The 23,962-nt window shown below is 42.6% G+C and overlaps 1 protein-coding gene across 1 annotated transcript in view; it reads left to right on the top strand.

The window, feature by feature from the left end:
• The first annotated feature begins 1,133 nt into the window (after window positions 1-1,133).
• LOC119970392 (proprotein convertase subtilisin/kexin type 5-like) overlaps window positions 1,134-23,962 on the top strand; it is a 520,270-nt gene continuing 497,441 nt past the window's right edge. Inside the window, 4 exon segments of the mRNA XM_038804933.1 lie at window positions 1,134-1,802; window positions 13,721-13,729; window positions 17,846-17,913; window positions 17,916-17,935. Of these exon segments, the coding sequence (XP_038660861.1) occupies window positions 1,618-1,802; window positions 13,721-13,729; window positions 17,846-17,913; window positions 17,916-17,935 (282 nt within the window). The 5' untranslated portion in view covers window positions 1,134-1,617.

Raw genomic sequence — 23,962 nt, 5'->3', positions numbered from 1 at the left:
CAGTAACCCCACCCAACACTAACGTCAATTTTGGACACTAAGGACAATTTATCATGGCCAATCCACCTAACCTGCACATCTTTGGACTGTGGGAGGAAACCAGAGCACCCAGAGGAAACCCAGGCAGACACGGGGAGGATGTACAGACTCCGCACAGACAGTGACCCAAGCCGGAATCGAACCTGGGATCCTGGAGCTGGAAGCAATTGTGCTATCCACAATGCTACCGTGCTGCCCCTGAACCTAACGTAAAACAGAGTTTAGTTCGGGATGAGAAGAGGAGAGAAGGATAATCCTCGAGGCGTAAAAATCTTGTATGTCATTAATAATCAACTTATTTTTTGTTGTTCTGTGGTTCAGCCCTGAATTGTTAGTTGCAATACCTGTACTCTGCTACAGGCGTGCTTGCAACTTGGCCCCACACCGCCATTTAACACTCGTTTGCATAGTCAGTGGAACCGTTATGTTTTTTTAGAGCTGATTAATCTACATTATCTTTGTTTCCACACTTTGCAAAACCTTCAACTGGGGTAAAACTACAACGCCACCGATGCGAGAAGCAACCCCCCCCCCCCCCCCCCCCAACTGCCACATTTTAGGATGAAGATCAGGCTCGATATTATTTTGCTGACATATGTTTTTTCTCTCTCCCTGAAATCAATGGATTGTAATGTTAATTGGCTGAAGTTAGGACATATATTACACTGCATAAAATGTTATTGAAGAGATTTAATTTGGTTAATAGTTTCACACCACATGCTATTTCTCGTTCGCATTCTTGGTGAGAGTTCACAGTTGTTTTCCTGTCGGTTTAAGTATGACGGGGCAAAGTATGGTTTCTCCCGATCTATACATACATCTAAAACTATTTGTAAAATTAACATGACAAAACTTACAATGTGAATGTATTATGTGGCTGTGTGGAGATAGGAGAAATTGACAGACCCACGACCTTTGTTTTCTGCAAGAAAATCTGCAACCCCTTTGCAGGAACTGTATTTTTTCTGGGGAAAACTCAATGTGTTTGGTTTGTTAGAAATTGACATTATGAGCAAAAAAATCCAGCTGTAACAGGAGAGCGCTAGGACCAGGGGAAGTCCTTTTTGGTAGCTTTCTCTGGCGGAGGAGGGGGCTGAGGGTTAATTGAGTTACCGGTAGAGTTGGAGGAGGCGCTGTGGCCATCTTAAGGCAGAGCTTATTTGAGTGAGGAACAGAACAGTGCACTTACTCACATACACGCAGGTCTATGCATATGATACATAGGAGCGCACAGAGATAGAACCAGACAGACACAATAGCAGCACCAGTGGCAATCACAGCAGCTCATAAATCCGTTCAGGTCTGCGGGGCTCTACCAAACCACAGGCACTGACTGGCGCTCCAGCCAGTCTCTCTTTCCACCTGGTTTATCATCAAAAAAACCCGTCTGAATGAGAGCAAGATTCGTGAAGAGCGGATGATCGTGCTTTCTGGTGGAGTGGACGAGTTTGTTTGAAGAGGACAGACTTGAGAGGACAGACACGCTTTCTCTGACCGTCTCTGACATTTAGAACGGGAATTGAATGCGAGAAGCTGGACTTCAGATTTTTTTGAACCGCCCCCCCCTCAAAAGAAAAGATGGGCCGAACGGCGAAGTGGTGCTGGGATCTTGTCTTTTCGCTGGTGCTATTTCTCGGGGTTCTGCTCCCCTTTTCCAGAACTCTGATGTACACGAACCACTGGGCTGTGAGGATAACCGGGGGGAGCGAAGAAGCCAATGCAATCGCGAGTAAATACGGATACAGAAACTTGGGACAGGTAAAGTGCAAATTTATTCTAAAGGGATAATCCGACTTTTCGCCCGTGTGTTAGGAGCATGTCGCTGATCTGTGACTCTCCATCGCTCTCGGGCTTAGATGCTATTTCCTCAGACCGACAGCAGCACGGTGGGTGGGGGTGGGTTTGTTGCTTTTTAAGTTGTGACTCGGGCTGGAATAAAATAGATCGTAATTCGGGATGAATAATTAACTTAGTTTGCAATGAGTGGGTTTCCTTGACGAAATTATTTTAATTGGGCTACGTTTTATGCACTTTAAACGTAACTTTAAAAAAAAATGATATTTGAGACCCTTTCTCAAAAGTGTTTGATTGCACTTGAGATAGGTTAGGGGTTTCCAGATCATACCCTGCCTTCCAGGAGAGCGATTTTTAACCGGCTCCTTTCTCAGGTGGATTAACACAGGTGTGTGGTACGGTTGGGCTCGCGAGGTAGACCCGGGCCGGGGGGGGGGGGGATGGGCTGGCTGGGGCCGGACCGGACACACTGGGCTCTTTTATTTTCCTCTGTATTTGAAAAGAATATGTTCCAGTGCTGGCCGTGTTTTTTTATTGAGAGGGGTCAGCAAGAGGAGAAGTGCAGATGTGGAAGACTGAGTCAAACACACAAACAAAAAGCAACCCAAGGGTTGATTTATCAGGTAGAGTGAGTTACTCTGCAACCAGGGAAGCTTCCCGCTGTTTCGAAATCGGCGAGCGGACTTCGAGGTTGTCTCGGCTCCGCCTTGGGCGAGATGGCACCTCATTAGCGCCAGTTCAAGCGCCAGGCTCCAGTGGGACGACGCTTTCGCCTCACCTTTTCAAAGCTTGAGCCTTTCGATTGTCTCCCTTTCTTATTTAAAAACAAACGCTCAAGCTTTAACAATTCCCAATCTCCACCCTGATCGCATGCGGGCTGGTTTAATGCGAGTCCAATCTAGATATCAACAGAGTTCCAGTGAGGAATTTAGCTTTGCAGTGCTCCCCCTTTATCTGTCAACACTTTTCCTTTTCACACCTGCTTTGTTTAATGCTGCGATATTTCCACCACCGCCTCCTTTCTACAAAAGATTGTTTGTCCTGCACAGGTGTTATTCAACATCTGAGCAGGATGTTTTTTTTTGTTCCCACTGTATTTCTTGACAAACACAATAGATGTTCCAAAGTGTTTGAGGTTAAACCCGAGGTGCCACATTAGAGTTGAAAGGTAACTGAACGCAGGCTTGATGAGTTCGGTTTTCGGAATTCTTTCGAGAGAGGAAAAAGAGAGATGGCAGTGGGAACGAGAGGGATTGAGGGTGCACATTGGGTTGTTCCACTGAAGGCGAAGCAGGGGGCATGCTAAACCACACTAGTGCTGAGGGCTTGTGCTGAGGAAATTGTAGAATGGTGAAGTCACAGGTTGTTTTGTGGGTAATGAAGTCAGAAGAGGCTGGGGTGCCAATGATTGTTGGTAAGGGCAGAGAAAGCAGGGCATTTTTAATGTACTAAGTGTGAAATAAATTTTAAATTTGGAAAACCATTCAGATTGATTGCTAGAAAACTCACATCACATTGGTTTCCTGTCTGTTTAAGAATAATTCAGTAATATGTCATTTTACTCTTGTCAATTTTCAGAATTATGGGAAAAGGCTTGGATTAGCAGGAATGAAGCTCCACATTCACATTGTAGATTGGATAGAACATTTAACCTATTAAATTGTCCCAAGGTTCCACAGGATCATCATAAAACAACATGACTTTGAGACACGAGATATTGGGTCAAATGATCAAAACCTTGGTCATGGGTGGCACAGTAGGACAGTGGTTAGTGCTGGTTCACCGAGCCAGGGACCCAGGTTCGATTCCTGGCTTGGGTCACTGTCTGTGTGAAGACTGCACATTCTCCCCGTGTCTGCGTGGGTTTCCTCCTACAAGTCCTGAAAGATGTGCTTGTTAGGTGAATTGGACATTCTGTATTCTACCTCAGTGTTTCTGAACAGGTGATGAGGGGATTTTCACAGTAACTTCATTGCAGTGTATTAAGTATACTTGTGACACTAATAAAGATTATCAAAGTGATACATTTTTTTGAGTGAAGTGAGATAGTGGTGTGGGGGATGGAGGGAGGGCATTTTGTATCTTGTGGCCTAGGCAACTGAAGGTAGAGTGAAAAATCAGGAGTGCTCAAGTGCATGTTAGGTGGATTGGCCATGCTGAATTGCCCTCAGCATTCAAAGAGTTTGGTGGGGTTACTGGGATAGGATGGAGGTGTAGTCTTAGGTGGCGCATCCAAGGGGTGGTGCAGACACGATGGGCTGAATGGCTTCCTTCTGCACTTTAAATTCGAAAAAAAAGAGAGGGCCAGAACTAGAGGAGTGCAGATATTTGGAGGATTGTGAAGGCTGCAAGAAAAAAATTAGCATTTGTATGGAGGCTTTCGTGATTGCCAAAACGCTTCACGGCCAAATGTGATCTTAAGTGTAATCCCTGTTGTAATGTGAGAAATACAGCAGCCAATTTGCGCACCACAAACTCCCACAAATAGTAATGTAATAATGACCAGATAATCTGTCTTTTGCTATGTTGATTGAAGTATGCATACTGGTGAGGACAATGGGGATATCTCCTTTGCTCCTCTTTGAAATAGTACCATGGGATATTTTATGCCCACCTGTGAAAGCAGACAGGGCCTCGGTCTAAAGTTTCTGAAAGATGATGACTAATGGTAGAGCACTCTCTCAGTACTGCACTGGAGTGTCAACCTATATTGTTGTGTTCAAATCCCTGTAGTGGACTTGAACACGAGTGGAGTTCTACTACTGAGCCACAGCTGACATTTTGTAAGGGTTTTTTTCTCTTTCATTTTTATTTTTGAAATGAAGAATGGATAACTTGACAAATGGTGATAGCAAGCAGTTGTTGACCAAGAGACCATTCTTTATGTCAATGCCTGGACAATGAGCGTTATCCAGCTCTTCAAATTTGGCATTGTCACATGCACACTTTAAAAAATTTTTTTTTTTTTAAATTTCCATTTCTTACCTAGTCCTTTCTTACACAGATTCATTAGAATTTACAATGCAGAAGGAGGCCATTCAGCCTATTGGGTCTGCACCAGTCCTTGGAAAGAGCACCCTACCTATCCCCACATCTCCACCCTTTCCCTGTAACCCCATCTAACACAACCTTTTTGGACACTAAGGGCAATTTAGCATAGCCAATCCACCTAATCTGCTGCACCCCTTTGGACTGTGGGAGGAAAGCGGAGCACCCGGAGGAAACCCATGCAGACACGGAGAGAACGTGCAGACTCCACATAGACAGTCACCCAAGCCGGGAATCGAACCTGGGACCCTGGAGCTATGAAGCAACTGTGCTAACCACCGTGCTATCGTGCAGCCCCATATAGCCAAATGAGGCATAATTTCCTGTTTGAATTTTAAAAAATTAGGCCAAATAGGCATTGAAATGAAAAACTTGCTTTTCCCTAATTTACTAGAAAGATGCACTACCTTGTGGAGCACTGTGCCATATAAATCAAAATGGTTGAGGTCCTAGACTGTTAAAATACCTAAGCTGTTGTGTTAGGAGCAGATTTGGCTTCTGTGTCCCTGGCCTTATTAGTGGGGAAAACCAATAATAGCAAATAAGGCCATTTGCCCATCAAGTCTGCACCGGCCTTTGGAACGAGCACCCTACTTAAGCCCACACCTCGACCCTATCCCCATAAGCCAGTAACCCCACCTAACCTTTTTTTACACCAATGGGCAATTTAGCATGGTCAATCCATCTAACCTGCACATCTTTGGACTGTGGAGGAAACCAACGCAGACACTGGGAGAAAGTGCAAACTCCATACAGACAGTCACCCAAGGCTAGCTGCTGAACCAAAACACGTGAGAATGGACATCTGGTTCTACATGATAAGAACATAGAACTAGGAGCAAGAGTAGGCCATCTGGTCCCTCTAACCTGCTCTGTCATTCAATAAGATCATGGTTGATCTTTTTCTGAACTCGGCTCTACTTACTTGCCCATTTAAAAACATTTTAACAAGGTAGCCTCAACTGCTTCCCTGGGCAGGGAACTCCACAGATTCATGGCCCTTTGGGTGAAGAAATTTCTCCTGAACTCAGTCCTAAATCTGCTTCCCCTTATTTAAAAGCTATGCTAGTTCTAGTTTCACCCTCCAGTGGAAACTACCTCCCTGCTTCTATCCTATCTATTCCCTTCATAATTTTGTTTCTATATATAGACGGCATGGTGGCACAGTGGTTAGAACTGCTGCCCCTCAGATCCTGGATCCCGGGTTCAATTTCAACCTTGGGTGACTGTCTGTATGGAGTTTGCACTTTCTCCCCGTGTCTGCGTTGGTTTCCTCCACAGTCCAAAGATGTGCAGGTTAGGTGGATTGACCATGCTAAATTGCCCATTGGTGTAAAAAAGGTTAGGTGGGGTTACTGGCTTACGGGGATAGGGTTGAGGTGTGGGCTTAAGTAGGGTGCTCTTTCCAAGGGCCGGTGCAGACTTGATGGGCAAAATTGCCTCATTCCGCACTGTAGATTCTATGAAGATCCCTCTTCATTCTTCTAAATTTCAGTGAGTATAGTCCCAGTCTACTTAGTCTCCTCATAAGCTAATCCTCTCAACTCTGGAATCAACCTAGTGAATCTCCTCTGCACACGCTTCAGTGCCAGTACATTCTTTTTCACTTCTATAATTTAGTTGAATTGTGTGCTCACACTTGGTTTCTTGGCTTATATGGCTGCTTGTGAGAGGCACTCTAGGATCGTGTCAACCATTGCACAGTGCCACAGCACGAGTTATCCTCATATTTCTTGAGACAAAGAGAAGCGATAACTTGACATAAAGCTTCAACTTCTGTAGCAGTAGAGCATAATGCTTTACCATGACATGTACTTATTCACTAATATATTGAATTGAGGGATGGAAGCAGAATTATTTTTGTCTACAAAACATATGAAAACTTCTGACGTTATCTTGAGCAGTCTAGCTTTTTAAAAAATCTTGGTTGCCCTACTTTGGAGATTTGAATGATGTACATGTTGCTAAACACCTTTTTAAAAAATAATGGAAGGAATTATTTCTAAATGAATAATCTTTGGTATTGATTTTAATTAGCAGCAAACATCTGTCCATTGATATTAATTATTCATTAAAAGTATACCTTATCTGCTATGGAAATGAATTATAGAAAAAATGAGTTTTTTAAATTGTTGTGATTATTGCGTTTACTGAAAAATGTTGACGAAGGTCTTGATTCCCATGGTTGTTAATGACAATTTGCCCTTGATCTGACCCCAAATTATTATATTAATGAAATCTACATTTTAGTAATATAAATAAAGTATAAGCTAAAATCTGTATTTTGAACATAATTCATACATCACAGAAATAAGGCTTTTTTCCTGTTGAAAGTATGATGGTCGCCACAATTAGTGCACTGTCAGAATAAACGTGGTATTAGAATAAACATGGTTTTAGAAGAAACTACACTTCTAAAATTGTTTTTGACATAACATGTGCATTAATACACTTCTTATTCTTGTTACCACTTACTTCCTCGTGCCTGGAGGTGCTGGCCCAATCATCGTGTTCCTACAGCTACTGGGCTTTACAAACCATGCATTAAACCAAGAAACTACTTTGTAATTTTACGGTAGCATTATCAATACTTATGTTTTGCTTTTCACGCAATCTAGAAAGGAGCATCTGAATGTACTTTCACATTGGCTCAAGTATGGTTTCAGTTGACACACGTTAAATGGCCAACCTAGATACCATTTCCTGAACTCAAATGTTTCTGGTGTGTGTTTGCAAACAGAAATTTAGTTGCATATTTTCTGTGAAAATTCCATGTGTGAAGTGTTGGTTGTGAGTAGGAATATTTAAATATTGCTTCCTTCACCTGAAGTTAGCTGCCACTTGTGGTTGAATAGCACTATGTTATGATTTATTAGGATAAATATCTGAAAAACACTCCACCTAATTGTCTAATTCAAAGTTCCTAGTTAAAAATCTGTCTCATTTCAAAGATTAACAATGAATTAGGATGCTATTCTGTTTCTAGTGGCTTAAATTGAATTGTTGGGGATAATCGTCCTTATGCTTTCAATTATCAACTATTCATTACTAATTATTCATTTTGTTTGGTTACCCCAAAAATGGTGATTGGAAATGGGAATCTCACTGATGCAGTAAGGTCCAGTGACTGTTTGAGTAATATAGGAAGAATTCTATATTGTAACTAGCCTGTATACCTATCACTGCATTTTAAAGTAGAGGCAAAAGTTCCAATGCTGCTTTCCAATGTCAACTTTGATGGAGCAAGAAATATATTGTCAACATACTCCAGAGAACACAGAATAAAAATATATCAACCATTGAGAATGCTTACACAATTCATTATATAAGGAAGGAAGGAAAATATGGGTAATTTGGGTTGTTCTGCTAGACCTTATTCCAGAATATAGGACATGCCTTTTATGTTTGTTAAATACTGTTGAATCAGGAATGTGACTTTACTTGCCTTCATGATGGAACTGAATGCCAGATTTAATTTATGATGACTATGACACCTGCTACACTGCTCCCTTTTATGCTTCACTCTTCTACATGTTCTCTGTTAGGCTCTGTGGCAATATAAATAAAATAAATGCTTTGGCAAGACAGTGAGAATACTTTAAGGAACAATTCAAACTGCAATAGGGATTATTGCATTGCAAGGACAAGGATTTTTTTTTGTTAATTTACGGAATGTGGATGTCGCTGGCCACACCAGTATTTATTGCCCTTCTGTGGTTACCCATCAAAAGATGGTGGTGATCTGTCTTCTTGAACTGCTGCAGTCCCTGAGATGCAGGTACACCCACAGTGGCGGTTAGGGAGGGAGTTCCTGAATTTTGACCTGAAGACAGTGAAGGAATGACAAATTTCCAAATCAGGATGGTGAGGGGCTTGGAGGCAAACTTCCAGTGGTGGTGTTCTCAGGTGCTCTTGTCATTCTAAATGATAGTTGTCTTGAGTTTGGAAGGTGCTGCCGAAGGAAACCTTGGTGAGTTCCTACAGTGCATTTTGTCGATGGTACCCATGGCTACCATTGTTCGTCAGTGGTGGAGGGTTTGATTGTTTGTGGAAGGAGTAGCAATCCAGCAAGCTGCTTTGTCTTGGATGGTGTTGAGCTTCTTGAGTACTGTTAGTCGCCACATACCGACGCTTGTTCGTGTACAAAGAGGGAGAATTCAGAATGTTCAATTCACCTAACAGTGTGTTTTTCGGGTCATGTGGGAGGAAACCAGAGCACCCGGAGGAAACCCACACAGACATGCGGAGAACGTGCAGACTCCAGTCAGACAGTGACCCGAATGGGAATCAAACCTGGGACCCTGGCGCTGTGAAGCAACAATGCTAACCACTGTGCTGCCATGCTGGTACAAGGTGTGTTACTTGCTGCTGCATTCTTAGTTTGACCTGCTCTGGTAGTCACAGTATTATATGGCTGATCCAGTTCAGTTTCTGGTCATTGGTAACCCATCAGGATCTTGATAGTGGAGGTCTAGGATTTGATATTGGGGGTGCAGTGATGGTAATGCCATTGGATGCCAAAGGGTGATGGTTAGGTCCTCCTTTGTTGGAAACTCCTGTTGCCACATCGCCTGGCACAGATGCTACTTTCCACTTGTCAACTTATAAGACATAGGAGCAGAATTAGGCCACACGGCCCATCGAATCTGTTCCCCAAATCAATCATGGTTGATATTTTTCTCATCCCCATTCTCCTGCCTTCTCCCCATAACCCCTGATCCCCTTATTGATCAAAAAACAATCTATCTCTGTCTTTTTTAAAATAAATTTAGAGTACCCAATTATTTTTTCCAATTAAGGGGCAATTTAGTGTAGCCAATCCACCTATCCTGCACATCTTTGGGTTGTGGGGGTGAAACCCACGCAGACACGGGGAGAATGTGCAAACTTCTCACGGACAGTGACCCAGGGCAGGGATTCGAACCCGGGTCCTCAACGCCGTAGGCAGCAACGCTAACCACTGAGCCGCCCTATCTATCTCTGTCTTAAAAACACTCAGTGATTTGGCCTCCAGAGCCTTCTGTGGCAAAGAGTTCCACAGATTCACCACCCTCTGTCTGAAGATATTTCTCCTCGTCTCTATTTTCAAGGAAGCCCAAGCCTGGATTTTGTTCAGATCCTATTGCATTTGGACCTCGACTGCTTCAGTTTGACTGATGAGCCACAATTGGTACTGAAAATTTTGCAGTCATCAGCTAACATCCCCACTTCTGACTGTATGATGGAAGGAAGGTCAGTGATGAAACAGCTGAAGGTGGTGGGCTAGGACACTGGCCTGAGGAACTCCTGCAGTGATGTAGTGGAGATGAAATGATTGACCTCCAACCAGTACAACCATCTTCCTTTGTGCAAGGTATAACTGCAACCTGCAGAGGGTTTCCCCCCTGATTCCCATTACTCAAGTTTTGCTCGGGCTCCTTGATGCCATACTTGGTCAAATACTGTCATTATGTCATGGGCAGTCACTCACACCTCACCTCTGGCATTCAGCTCTTTTGCCCATGGTTGAACCAAGGCTATAATGAGGTCAGGGCTGAGTGAACCAGGTGGAACCCAAACTGAAGCTGTGAACAGGTTATTGCTAAGTGAATTCCACTTGATAGCGCTGCTGATGACCCCTTCCATCAATTTACTGATGATCGAGAGTAGGCTAATGGAACAGTAATTGGCTGGGTTGGATTTGTCCTGTTTCTTGTGTACAGGATACACTTGGAAAATTTTCCACATTTCTGGATGGATGCCAGTATGGTAGCTATACTAGAGCAGTTTGGCTAGGGCCCCGTAAAGTTCAGGAGGACATTTCTTCACGACTATTGCCGGAATATTGTCGGGGCCCATAGTCTTTGCAGTATCCATTGCCTTCAGTTGTTTCTTGAAATCATGTGGAGTGAACCAACTTGGCTGAAGACTGACATCTGTGATGTTGGGGATCTCTGGACGAGGCTGAGGTGGATCATCGACTCTGCACTTTTGGCTGAAGATTGTTGCGAATGCTTCTGCCTTATCTTTTGTATTGATATGCTGATCTCTATCATTTGAAGATGGAAATATTTTTGTAGCCTCTTTCTTTAGGAAGTTGTTTAGTTGTCCTCCAACATTCACAGCTGGACGTGGCAAGACTACAAAGCTTATGGGACTGCCTAGCTCTGTTTTTTACTTGCTCTTTTGCATGCAATTAGTCCTGTGTAGCTTCACCATGTGGGTGCCTCATTTTAGGTTTGCCTGGTGTTGCTCCTGGCATTCTCTCCTGCACGCTTCATTGATGTGTGAACTGTACATACTTGTATAAATTTACATTTGCCATTTATTTCAGAGTGCTTCCAGAATTGTGTTGAAGCATGGATTTGGCTTGAACCAGAATTACATTAGACTAGAAACATTGCTCAGATCTATCATGTGACTCACACCTAGCAGTATTCATCTTGATCTATATTGTAATACAATTTGCCATTTAATTGCTCCTTCTAATATGTAATTTTTAAAAAAGGGCCAAAAATACTATGGCCCTTCAATATCCAAAGCAACCAAAGAGCTATGTGCTAAACTTGTTCATATTTGCAGTCTTTAGACTGTTTGTGCAAGAAGATGGTATATTTATAATCACTGTACATTGCTTCTAATGTACTTTATTTGCTTTATTTTTATAAGGATAAAACGCATAATACTGGGCAGCACGGTAGCATTGTGGATAGCACAAATGCTTCACAGCTCCAGGGTCCCAGGTTCGATTCCGGCTTGGGTCACTGTCTGTGCGGAGTCTGCACATCCTCCCCATGTATGCGTGGGTTTCCTCCGGGTGCTCCGGCTTCCTCCCACAGTCCAAAGATGTGCAGGTTAGGTGGATTGGCCATGATAAATTGCCCTTAGTGTCCAAAATTGCCGTCAGTGTTGGGTGGGGTTACTGGGTTATGGGGATAGGGTGGAGGTATTGACCTTGGGTAGGGTGTTCTTTCCAAGAGTCGGTGCAGACTCGATGGGCCGAATAGCCTCCTTCTGCACTGTAAATTGTGTGACATAAATTGTGTGTGTGATACTGTACCAACCTGGGCTCCACATTGTCACCTTCATTAGATTATTGTACTTGGGAGGCCTTATCACTGAATGTTTGCTCCTCTGTAAGCAGCAAAACCATTTTTGTGACCTTGTATGACTACTTTTCTGTGGCTGTCTTATCAATGTTTGTTACATAGAATTTACAGTGCAGAAGGAGGCCATTCGGCCCATCGAGTCTGCACCGGCTCTTGGAAAGAGCACCCCACCCCCTATCCAAGGTCAACACCTCCACCCTATCCCCCTTACCCAGTAACCCCACCCAACACTAAGGGCAATTTTGGACACTAAGGGCAATTTATCATGGCCAATCCACCTAACCCGCACATCTTTGGACTGTGGGAGGAAACCGGAGCACCCGGAGGATACCCACGCACACACAGAGAGGATGTGCAGACTCCGCACAGACAGTGACCCAAGCCGGAATCGAACCTGGGACCCTGGAGCTGTGAAGCGATTGTGCTATCCACAAGGCTACCATGCTGCCCCTTTTGTCTTATTGTTGCTCTTCTCCATAATTCATTTGGTAGAAAAATGAGCAATTTATGAAATCTGTGGCGACTTGGACCAATTAACACATGTAGATTGACTGAAGCTGATTAGATTGATCCTTTCTTCATCCCATTCCCATCTGGTTTAAGATGTTCTTGATATGGATGAGGCCGATGAGATTGCATTTATTGTTCATCCCTTGTGGCCCTGAGTTGGTGGATGTGAGCTGTAAATCTGGAGAAGTAAATTTACTAAGTGACTCCAGGGTGAATTACCTTCCATCTTCTAATAAATGGACCTCTTTCTTTCTCTCCCTCAACCCCAATAAAATTCTACAACATTGTCCATTTTCTTTTTATTTAAGAATCTGCATTTGATCCCTTCTCCTTTTCATGCGATTAGCTCCCCTCAATTCATTTTCCAGTAACCTTTGTGAAGTGAACTGCTTTTCAGCAGCAACAAGTAGATGTTTTTCTTTCCTAGAAATTTTTGTAATAATTGATCTACGGGTTTCTGTTTATCTTGTTATCTTTCTCATGCAGCCTCTCCATAAACTAGACCTTGTGACTTAATGGGACTCTCAGTGCCATACTTAGCTGCTCTGTCCGATGAAGCGCCAACATGTTCCTCCTTAGGGTTTTGAAGAGAGCTTAAATAACCAGTCAGACCAATGTATGCTAGGATAACTGTCTCTCGTTTTTGCTTTTGAGGACGCTGATTGGTGTCTCTGGGTTAGATGTGGAAATTGATTTGGCTAAGGTTCCTGTTTAGCAGTTTGTGACTCGCGTTTGTACGAATGGTGGCTGAGGGCAGCATTGTATCTAATTGTTATCTCCACGTCGAGAATTGTCCACAAAAAAATGATGTGGAACTGAAGGACTGCTAATGCCATGATAATGGTTTGCCATCTTTTTGCAGAAAGGGTGAAAATCAGAAAAAATTGTCCCACTTGTTTATTCAAACAAAATGCCTCATGCAGTGATGCATTTCATAATTTTACGAATGCCTGGCAAAAAACAAACCTTTCATCCCAATTATCTCTCCTACCATGCAGCCAACCGTTAAGTCATGGTGCAAGGTTACTGTAGTAATCCATGGGAGGCAGGAGTTCCGTCACCACACCAATATTTATTTACAATAACGATATTACAGGAGCAGCTACAAACAGTGCTGCTAGCAGTCCAGTCAACTTAAGACTGCTCACAAAGCCTACACAGGTGATTATATGGGCCCCCTCAATGAGCTATCATTGAGGGAGCTCATACTCCAATTGGCCAACCAATAAAGCCAATTGGAGTTCATTACAGTTACCTTTGCTCTCCTTTTGCTGACAATTTCTTGTGCAGAGACTTATCCAATGGCTTCTGGAAGTTTGTGGAGGCAGCATCATTGATGCTGTCATGTGTATCATGTTGCTGACCTCTTCAAAAAAATTCAACCATATCGCAGACATGACCTTACTAACTCTCTGCCTTTGGTCAGGTGATAATTGTCCATGTGCTCGTTCACACTCTCTTCAAAATATTTCAATAATCTCACCAAGTTTGACATTAAATTAACAAGTTTATATAACTTAATTCCTCTCTCCTTAAGTAATACATTTGTCTCCAAAACACATCTGAGAATGTGGGTTAGACTGAACTGGCAGGCCTATCCAGAATACTACTCCCATGTATGATATCATCCAGTGGACAATTTAAGACTTCCCAGGAAGCAGTCACTCACATTATATTGGAATCAGTTCTTTAGGAGATCAATGTCAGTTGACAGTAAGAAGATAACATCTAGAAGCTTGGGAACAGTCTCAATTGGCAACTTCACTGGGCAATTCCCAAGCATGCAGATCTGGAGGTCGCACCTTTGGTCTCCTGTAGTGTGCTTTTTACAAAAATCCAGAGTAGTAATCAAATACCATGAGTGGGAGCTCCTTGCTTATGTTTAGCGTGACTTGCTTCAGGCGATGGATTTGTATCATGCTTTATCGTCTATATAATGAGGAATTTTACAAAATATTCAAATTTACTGTAAATACTGGTCAACTCATTGTCTTAAGAAATTATGCTAGTGCCTCTCTCTCTCTCTCTCTCTCTCTCTCTCTCTCTCTCTCTCTCTCTCTCATTCAACAGTGCACCTTCTGGGATGTAAGAGAAACGTATGTGTTTGAAAATGCAGCATCCCATTTTATGAGTTGTATTATGACTATTTTATGACTAAACATGAGCAGTAAAAGTGACCTCTGATCATAGGACAGAGTCCATCGCCAACAGCCAAGTTAAACTCCAAAGAGTATTTCGTTCAGAGCAGAAATTTGTTTATACTTTGTGCTTTTACCAATCAGATTAAAATGCCCAAAGATGACCAGGAGACAAGCTGAATCATGTAGGTGGATACAGCTGAGCAACCACAATTTTAAAAAAATGTGTATACAAAAGGCCCTCATCATAGAATCATAGAATTTACAGTGCAGAAGGAGGCTATTTGGCCCATTGAGTCTGCACTGGCTCTTGGAAAGAGCATCCCACTTAGGCCCACTCCTCCAGTCTATCCCTGTAACCCAGTAACCCCACCTCACCTTTTTTGGACACCAAGGGTAATTTATCATGGCCAATCTACCTAACACGCACATCTTTGGACTGTGGGAGGAAACCGGAGCACCCGGAGGAAACCCACGCAGACACAGGGAGAACGTGCAGACTCCACACAGACAGTGAGCCAAGCCGGGAATCAAACCTAGGACCCTGGAGCTGTGAAACAACTGTGCTAACCACTGTGCTACCATGCTGCCCGATTGTAAAATTAAATTGTAAAATTTCTTCAAGTCCTTGTGTGGAACATTTTGCCATGCGCAAATGGTTCTTGTTGATAAATCTCACAGTTTACAAACTTACAGCTGCTGTAATAAGTCTGACTGATGGTAATTAACAATCCCTTTTTAATAAGCTGCACTTTTTAATATAGCAACAAGCATAGAAACTAGAGTAGACCATTTGGCCCATTGAATGGCAGAGCAGGCTCAATGTGATCATGACTAATTATCTAAATGTCACGCTCCTGCTCTCTCCCCATACCCCTTGACACCTTTAGTGTCCAGAAATATATTTCTTCCTTAAATACATTCAGTGATTTGGCCTCCACACCCTTCTGTGATAGAATTCCACAGGCTCACCACCTGCTGAATGAACGCATTTTCCTAATCTCAGTCCTGTATAGCCTATCCAGTGTCCTGAGACCATGACCCATTGTTCCAGACACCTGACCAGGGAAAATATCATCCCTGTATCCAGAATGTCCAGCCGCTGTCAGAATTTCATACATTTCAATGAGATCTCCTCTCATTCTTCTGAACTCCAGTGAATACAGGCCTAGTTTACATAATCTTTCTGCACTTAGCAATCCTGCCATACCAGGCATCAGTCTTTTTTGTGATTTTCTTATGATTATTTAAGGATGTCTTGTGTGGAGGCAGCAAGGAGCTCCTGTCACAAAAGGGTTTTGTCAATAGTATTTTTTTTTTTATAAATGTTTTTATTCAGTTTTCATATTTTATATTGAACAAATTACAAATTGTTAGGAGAGAGAGACAAAACAAAAAAAAAAAACCAAACACGCAAAAATTAACATACATATTTACAGGTAAGCATCTTCGTAGTAGTAACTGCGCCCCCCCCCCCCCCCCCTCAACATGTTTATTTAGCTTGGTTTTGGGCCTTAGCTAGCCATCGAACCCCCGTAACGAACCTGTAGCCCCCCCCCTCCCGCTACCTTCCCCCGACTATTCTTCCTCTTGTACATTGGCCACAAATAGGTCCCGGAACAGTTGCATGAATGGCTCCCACGTTCTGTGGAAGCCGTCGTCTGACCCTCGGATGGCAAATTTGATTTTCTCCATTTGGAGAGATTCCGAGAGGTCGGACAGCCAGTCCGCAGCTCTGGGCGGTGCTGCTGACCGCCAGCCAAACAGGATTCTACGGCGGGCGATCAGGGAGGCAAAGGCAAGGGCGTCCGCCCTCCTCCCCAGGAATAGATCTGGCTGGTCTGAAACCCCGAAGACCGCCACTATCGGGCATGGCTCCACCCTCACCCCCACCACTTTGGACATAGCCTCGAAGAAGGCTGTCCAGTACTCCACAAGTCTGGGGCAAGACCAGAACATGTGGGCGTGGTTGGCCGGGCCTCTTTGGCACCGCTCACATCTGTCTTCCACCTCCGGGAAGAACCGACTCATACGGGTTCTTGTTAAGTGGGCTCTATGTACCACTTTTAGTTGCGTCAGGCTGAGCCTTGCGCACGTGGAGGTGGAGTTGACCCTATGCAGTGCTTCGCTACAGAGTCCCCACCCTATCTCCATCCCCAGGTCGTCCTCCCACTTCCTCCTTGTTGCGTCCAGTACGGTGTCGTCCCTATCTACCAGTCGGTCATACATGTCACTACAGTTCCCTTTCTCTAGGATACTTGCGTCCAGTAGGTCTTCCAGTAGTGTCTGTCGTGGCGGTTGTGGGTACGTCCTTGTCTCCTTTCGTAGGAAGTTTTTGAGCTGCAGGTACCGTAGCTCGTTCCCCCCAGCTAGCTGAAATTTCTCTGTCAGTTCGTCCAGTGTTGCGATCCTGTCGTCCGTGTATAGGTCCCTGACTGTCAGTGTTCCCCCGCCCTGCCTCCACCTTTTGAAGGTGGCGTCGGTCAGTGCTGGTTTGAACCTATGGTTGTTGCAGATGGGAGCCCTGTTCGACATTTTGGTCAGGCCAAGTTGCTGCCGCAGTTGGTTCCAGGATTGGAGGGTGGCTGTCACCACTGGGCTGCTGGAGTGTTTTTTGGGTGGGGATGGGAGTGCTGCCGTGGCGAGGGCCCGGAGGGAGGTTCCCATGCAGGAGGCCTCCTCCGCACGCACCCACTCAGCCTCTGGCTCCTGGATCCATCCCCTTACTCGCTCGGCTGTTGCTGCCCAGTGGTAGAATGTAGATTCGGGAGGGTAACCCTCCCTGGTTTTTGTTTTTTGTAAGACCTTCTTTGGGATCCTAGCATTTTTTACCCCCCCATACGAACGCCATGATGAGTTTGTCCAGCGCTTTGAAAAAGGCCTTGGGGATGTAGATCGGAATGGATCTAAACAGGAAGAGGAACCTGGGCAGTACGTTCATTTTTGTCAATAGTATTTTAATGTGTGCAAGCAAATCAGGTCTGCACAGGGGTGGAAAATTGCATAGTCTTCAAAACTAATGAGCCTATGAAAAGATAATGGTATATTTGTATCATGTGCATTTCTCTGTGAAACCTGATCTTGAGGGTCAGAATAACATTTGAGATCTCCTAGATTAAATTAAACTGAATAATTTTATCTAAGGTAGACAAAAGGTGGAGAGTTGAATGTTTCAATAAAACATTGAATTATTTTCTTTCTTTCTTTTCCAGATTGGATCATTGAAAGGACTATTACCCACTTTTACCACAGTAGGACAATGAAACGATCAACAATTTCTAGTAGGGGAACGCATAGCTCATTTCAATGGAACCAAAGGTGTGCTAATTCTTATATCCTTCCTTCCTTTTTCCTTCAAAACAGAGTAGCAGAGATGGGCTGTTCTATTATTAATTAGTAATGTCATACTAGGAAATGTTCTGTGATTAAGTGCTGAACTTGGAAGAGTGACGTATGCTATCCGGTAACCATGAGAGGGAACAATGTTGAGTGGACTGAGTTGGAGAGTGTTCAGTCGATAATGTAGAGTGAGATCACTGAGGGGAGTGGAACATTTATTGACTGTAACTTAATCAAGGTGACATTTGAATTTTGCACGGTGAGTCACAAACATTAAGGGTTTCGCCATCATGACAATAATACAAGTAATGTAGTGGGGAGTTTGAGAGCGGCTGGTATTTCAGCTAATTAAATTCAAAATAAGGAGAGTGCAAATCTTCCACCAAAACTGCAAAGTTTAATTACAATGTTTATTCCGCAATCACAGTCGTGAAAGTACAATCGGCAATGCAATAGTGGAAGTACAGTCAGGAAACTGCTGCATGGAAGGTATCATGCATGGTGATGCTGCCCTTATCTTAATGCAGAATTATAGGAGATTTGTAACTACATACTTGAGAAAATTATGGTGGCCTTTTGAATGAGTGAAAGAGAATGTGGCACCAGAAAGGTTTATTAGGGAGAACAATCCAAAAAATAATTCCTAAAATATGTGCCAATGATGAAAATTTACATGTCTGTGTAATCTTTGCTCTTTCTGTCACGCAAATTTATTGCTGATTTGTGGTCGGTGAAATTAGCATTTAATCCCACAAAATAACCATATAATTTATAACTTGAACACCTGAATCCCATGTCAAATTGTGTCCTTCAATTAGTCTAGTCAGCCAAAATCAAATTTAAACAAATGAATATTTACCCTGCAGTTCAACTTTAGCTGATTAAAGTTGAATTTGAACCTTGTGATTAAGTAGTCTCTGTAGTCCCTTCCTATATTATTTCTTTCAACCATAATATGATCTTGACTTTTGCTGATCAGTAACTATTTGTACAGCCCATGAGAAGGTTGATCTGTAGTGTTGTTGTCCTAGAGTTCCATATCTACCAAGATAATGGATGTAAGCTAAAATTATTTGCAGTTGGATGGATTTTGTTTATTGTCACGTGTACCAAGGTATACAGTGAAAGGTATTTTTCTAGAGCACCTTAACAGATCATAAGTATATGAAATAAAAGAAATACATAATAGGGCAACACAAGGTGCACAATGTAACTACATAAACCACCGGCATCAGATGAAGCACACAGCGGTGTAATGTTAATGAGGTCAGTCCATAAGAGGGTTGTTTAGGCGTCTGGTAACAGCGGGGAAGAAGCTATTTTGAGTCTGTTTGTGCATGTAGACTTTTGTATTTCCTGCCTGATGGAAGAAGTTGGAAGAGTGAGTAAGCCGGGTGGAGGGGTCTTTGATTATGCTGCCCGCTTTCCCCAGGCAGTGGGAGGTGTAGATGGAATCAATGGATGGGAGGCAGGTTCGTGTGATGGACTGGACTGTGTATGAGCAAAGTAATGATTAGTTCTGTAAAATTGTATCTTTTGAAGCATGTGAAAATGATTTGATCTGAATGAAGGTATGGAACATTGGAACTACATGCAACCCTGGCAAAATTGATCCACCATCTGCTCATTCTATCAAAGGGCCAAAATGCTCTGGTGCTCATTGCATTACTCAGTTTTCCCTTTGCTTTGTGTGATGCCAAGGTTGAGCATTGCTAATCACTAGTTACTTATCTTGTCTCTTTCTTATTATTTTCAGCCTTGATGGTGTGCTCCGTTATGTACCTTGGCTCTTCACCCAGTTTCTCAATATTAGAATACATCTAGCATATCTGATTTTAGTCCATTTATAATCTAGTTGCAGTCGGAATTTTGTAGATCTTGACTCTCTGCATTTCACTGGAACTTATTGTTACTTAAAAGCAAGGAACTATAATTACAATAAATACATAATTAAAACCTAATTTAGACATACAAGGCAATGATGAAAATAATTTCTTAGTTGCTGTATCAGGAATTGGAAGTGCCATACTTTTTATCATTAAACGTTCCAACTTTTTTCTTGAACATTCTTTTTGATTGAATTCCTTATATCTGAAAATGCTGAACAATGCTTCCATCTTGAATATATTATATTTTTTCATTATGGGAAAGGCTGTTAACATCAGAAATCTCTTCCGAGGCCGAATAAAGGGCATGTAACACTTTGGTAGCAGTCTTATTTTAAACATTGACCAGAAAATTCAAATTTTCCTTACCATCAGTGGTGTTATCGGAAGCCACTTTTTATTTCCTCATAGTACCTCAATTACGTTGTTGCCACATGCCTGTCTATTCCCTCATTGGGAACATAGGAGCAGGACTGGGCCATTCAGCCCATCAAGTTTGCGCTGCCATTTTAGTTAGATCATGGCTAATCAGTTACCTCAATTGCATGTTCCTGTTGTATCTCCATAATCCTTGATGTTATTAGTCCCCAAAAATCTATCTATTTCTGTCTGGACATGTGCAATGATAGAACTTCCACAGCCATCTGGAATAGAGAATTCCAAAGATTCACCATCCTCTGAGTAAAGAAAGTCCTCCTCATAGCCTACCCCTTATGTCTCCTGGTTTTAGAAACACCAGCCAGGGGAAAGATCTCGCCCTACATTCAGCTGTCATGATCTGTAAGAATTTTGTTAGTTTCAATGAGGCGCCCCTCGCTCTACAAACCTAGTTTTCTCAATTTCTCCTCGTAAGACAATCCACCATCCCAAGGATTTATCTGGTAAACCTTCATTGCACTGCTTCCTTCCTTCGATAAAAGGGAAAAAAAACTTCAGCTGAGGTTTCACCAAAGCTCGATATAACGGCAGCAAGACATCCTTACTCCTGCACTTAAATCCTCTCTGCACTCAATCCTCTCTCAATGAATGGCAACACAGCATTTGCCTTCCGAATGATTGCTAGCTTTTTGTGACTAATGAACAAGGACAATTCTGTCTTTAAGCCCCTCAGTCCTTGTATGTTCATTTCTCGCAGTATTAAATGTCTCGAACCAAAGTTCTCAATAATGCCCCCTTTGGCAGTGGAGCTAATTTCCTCCTTGACCGTGTCATGCCACCTATTTCAGTACCTTCCACTTTCTGACTTTCACGCTATTGCTGTTTACTGGCTAAGCTAGTTCAATGGCTTTTGGTGAATTCAATCCGCAAAGAGCTTCTTACTTATTTAAAGGCAGACAACAAGCATGGCTGTCTACTCATTTTACAAGTTCCAAGTCCTTTACCAAATAAGGTGCCCTGTGTTGTGAAATTCACACATTTAATAACCCATTCAATTGATAATTATCCTTTAAATTATTTTCAAGGAAAGACATTTATTCAACATTAGTCTGAAATGTTCCTTGTGTTCCCTCTGAGACAGAAGAGTAGTTTGAACCCACAAACAAGATCCAGTGATCCTTGGGCAGCTATCTTTTGCGGCCTTTGTGGTCTTTTTATTTTAAATATAAAATGACTTTGAAGTTCAGAATAATATGGAACAGAAACAGTTATTGTGCAACAAATGGATTGTCATGAAAGCTCATTGGGTTCAATGGTTAGATTCTCTTATTGGAGATGGGCCTGGTTATTGCCTGGCACATGTGGCTCAAAAATGGATTACTTCATCCAGCATTCCCAACCTGCCAAGCTGCATTAAAGAGATAGGCATGCCTACTCTATCCATTAGTATAGGAAAACTGCTGTCATTACCCAGTCTGGCCTATATGTGATCTAGAAGCGCTGCAAAGGTGTTGACTCTTAATTACCCTCTGAAATGGTCCAGTATTCACTCGTTTTATCAGATCATTGTGAAAAACTATAATAAAAACAATATCAGCTTAAGCCATTTACTCAACAACATTATGCCCTTCACATTGCAAAGTTCTGTTCAGTAACATCTGGAGACTTGTACCAGAATTGGGAGAACTTTCCCATAGACTGGTCAAGCAACAATCTGATATAATCATAGTGATGGAATCATGCATTGCAGACAATGTTTCCAATTCCTCCACCACCATTCCGTGTATGTCCTGTCCCACTGGCAGGACAGACCCCAGCAAGTTTGTAGTAGAGCCAGGAGGGAGTGACCCTGGGAATCCTTAACATTGAATCTGGGTGCTATGAAGTCTCATGGCATTTTCCAAGCACATTCAAAGAAACTTCCTCTTGGTTATCAATTACTACCTTCTTTCAGCCTTGGAGTTATACCTAGCACAAAGGAAGATGAGTTTAGTTGTTGGAGGGCAATCAACTTGGTTCCAGGGCATTACTGCAGGAGTTCCTCAGGGTAATGTCCTAGGCCCAACCATCTTCATTTACTTAATCAAATGATCTTCCTTCTGTCATAAGGTCGAGGTAGGGATTTTAGTTGATATTGGAGGTCAATCACCTTGGTTCCAGGGCATTGTTGCAGAAGCTCCTCAGGGTAGTGTCCTAGGCCGAACCATCTTCAGTTACTTAATCAATGACCTTCCTTCCGTCATAACATCAAAGTAGGGATGTTAGCTGATGATTGCATAATGTTCAACACTATTCCCAACCCCTCTGATACTGAAGCAGCCCATGGCCAAATGCAGCCAAGCCTGGACAATATCTAGGCTTCGGCTGTCAAGCGGCAAGTAACATTTGAGCCCACAAGTGCTAGGCAATTACCATCTCAAATGAGAGGGAACCTAACCATTGCCCATTGACATTCCGTGGCATTATCATCACTGAATTCTCCCACTATCAACATCCTGGATGATTGACACTTTTGTTGCCTTCTCCTGAGGTTCGTTTTTTTTTGAATATAGTGTAAATTTATGAATGAATTAGTTTTTTTAACACATCCTCAGTTGCTATATTTTTCATTGGTTCTATATGATGTATAGAGGATCAATGGACATGGAAGTGCCATAGCTTGGAATTGGGATATGAGGGGTAATGGGAGGTGGATTGTGGGGCGTAACATGGTATAGAGGACATGAGAACTTGTGGATCTTCCCTCTTATTCAGACTCTGGTTCACAAATTCTTGAGCGGCTGTAAACCACAACTCTTCAAAATCTGGACAAAGACTCAAAAATTGTAGAGGGGTAGAGTAGGACATGCCTATCTTTGTAATGCGGATTGCCAGATTGGGAGTGCTGGATGAGGGCTTTTGACAGGAATCTGCCCTCATCCATTGAGGGCATTTCGAAAATGTGACAGCCTGGGAAAGGTGTAGGGAATCCCAGAATTGGAACTCTCCCACCATTTTTGAAGCTTCCGAGTCATCCTGATTCAGTGAAAATCCAGACCATTCTTCTGAACTTTCACTGCATGATATGAATAATATATAGGAACTCATTTTTCTTCAAATTCATGAATGTTTTCCCTGGGCTTCCCTGAAACCTTTCAGGTACCTCTTCTCACTCGCCTGGCAATGTTTCATCTCGGTGGAGGATACAATGCTTTTCACAATGTCAAATTCTTCATACGTGCCAATCTGTAAGATTACAAGTTTGAACAACATTGTTAAATTCTTCAAGGACAGCATCTACAAGGTTGATCTTGGACATTCTGTTGTGAAAGCTGTTTTCAGTTCAAGTCATGTATGTCACTTGATACTTTTTGACGCTGAAGTGTTTCTCCATATTTCCCTGTCACATCTGGTATTAATTGCTTTAGTCTCATTCACCGCATACCCAAAAAACTTCTCCTGCATTTTTCTCTCCAGGTTCCATACCTATTGCTCATCAGCTCAGATACGTGAAGATGCTGAATGTTACCCATAAAGCTTCAATGCAGTCCAAGAATTGATTCAGAAAATTGCTGAGAATGTAATGCTCAGATACTTCATTGGCAATTCCCTCATCCCCGAAATATTCATAGTATTTTGGAGCACTCTTCTTTACCTAAAGTAGCCTTTCACAAGTTTCCTGCATTTCGGCACTCTGTCAATACTCTGTTGTAGAGGAAACCACCTGGTCAGTACCTCAATAGATTGTACTTCTCCACTTCAA

Source organism: Scyliorhinus canicula, chromosome 8, assembly GCF_902713615.1.
Source record: "Scyliorhinus canicula chromosome 8, sScyCan1.1, whole genome shotgun sequence".
Classification (NCBI taxonomy): Eukaryota; Metazoa; Chordata; class Chondrichthyes; order Carcharhiniformes; family Scyliorhinidae; genus Scyliorhinus; species Scyliorhinus canicula.
This window is presented reverse-complemented; position numbering and strand designations above follow the sequence as displayed.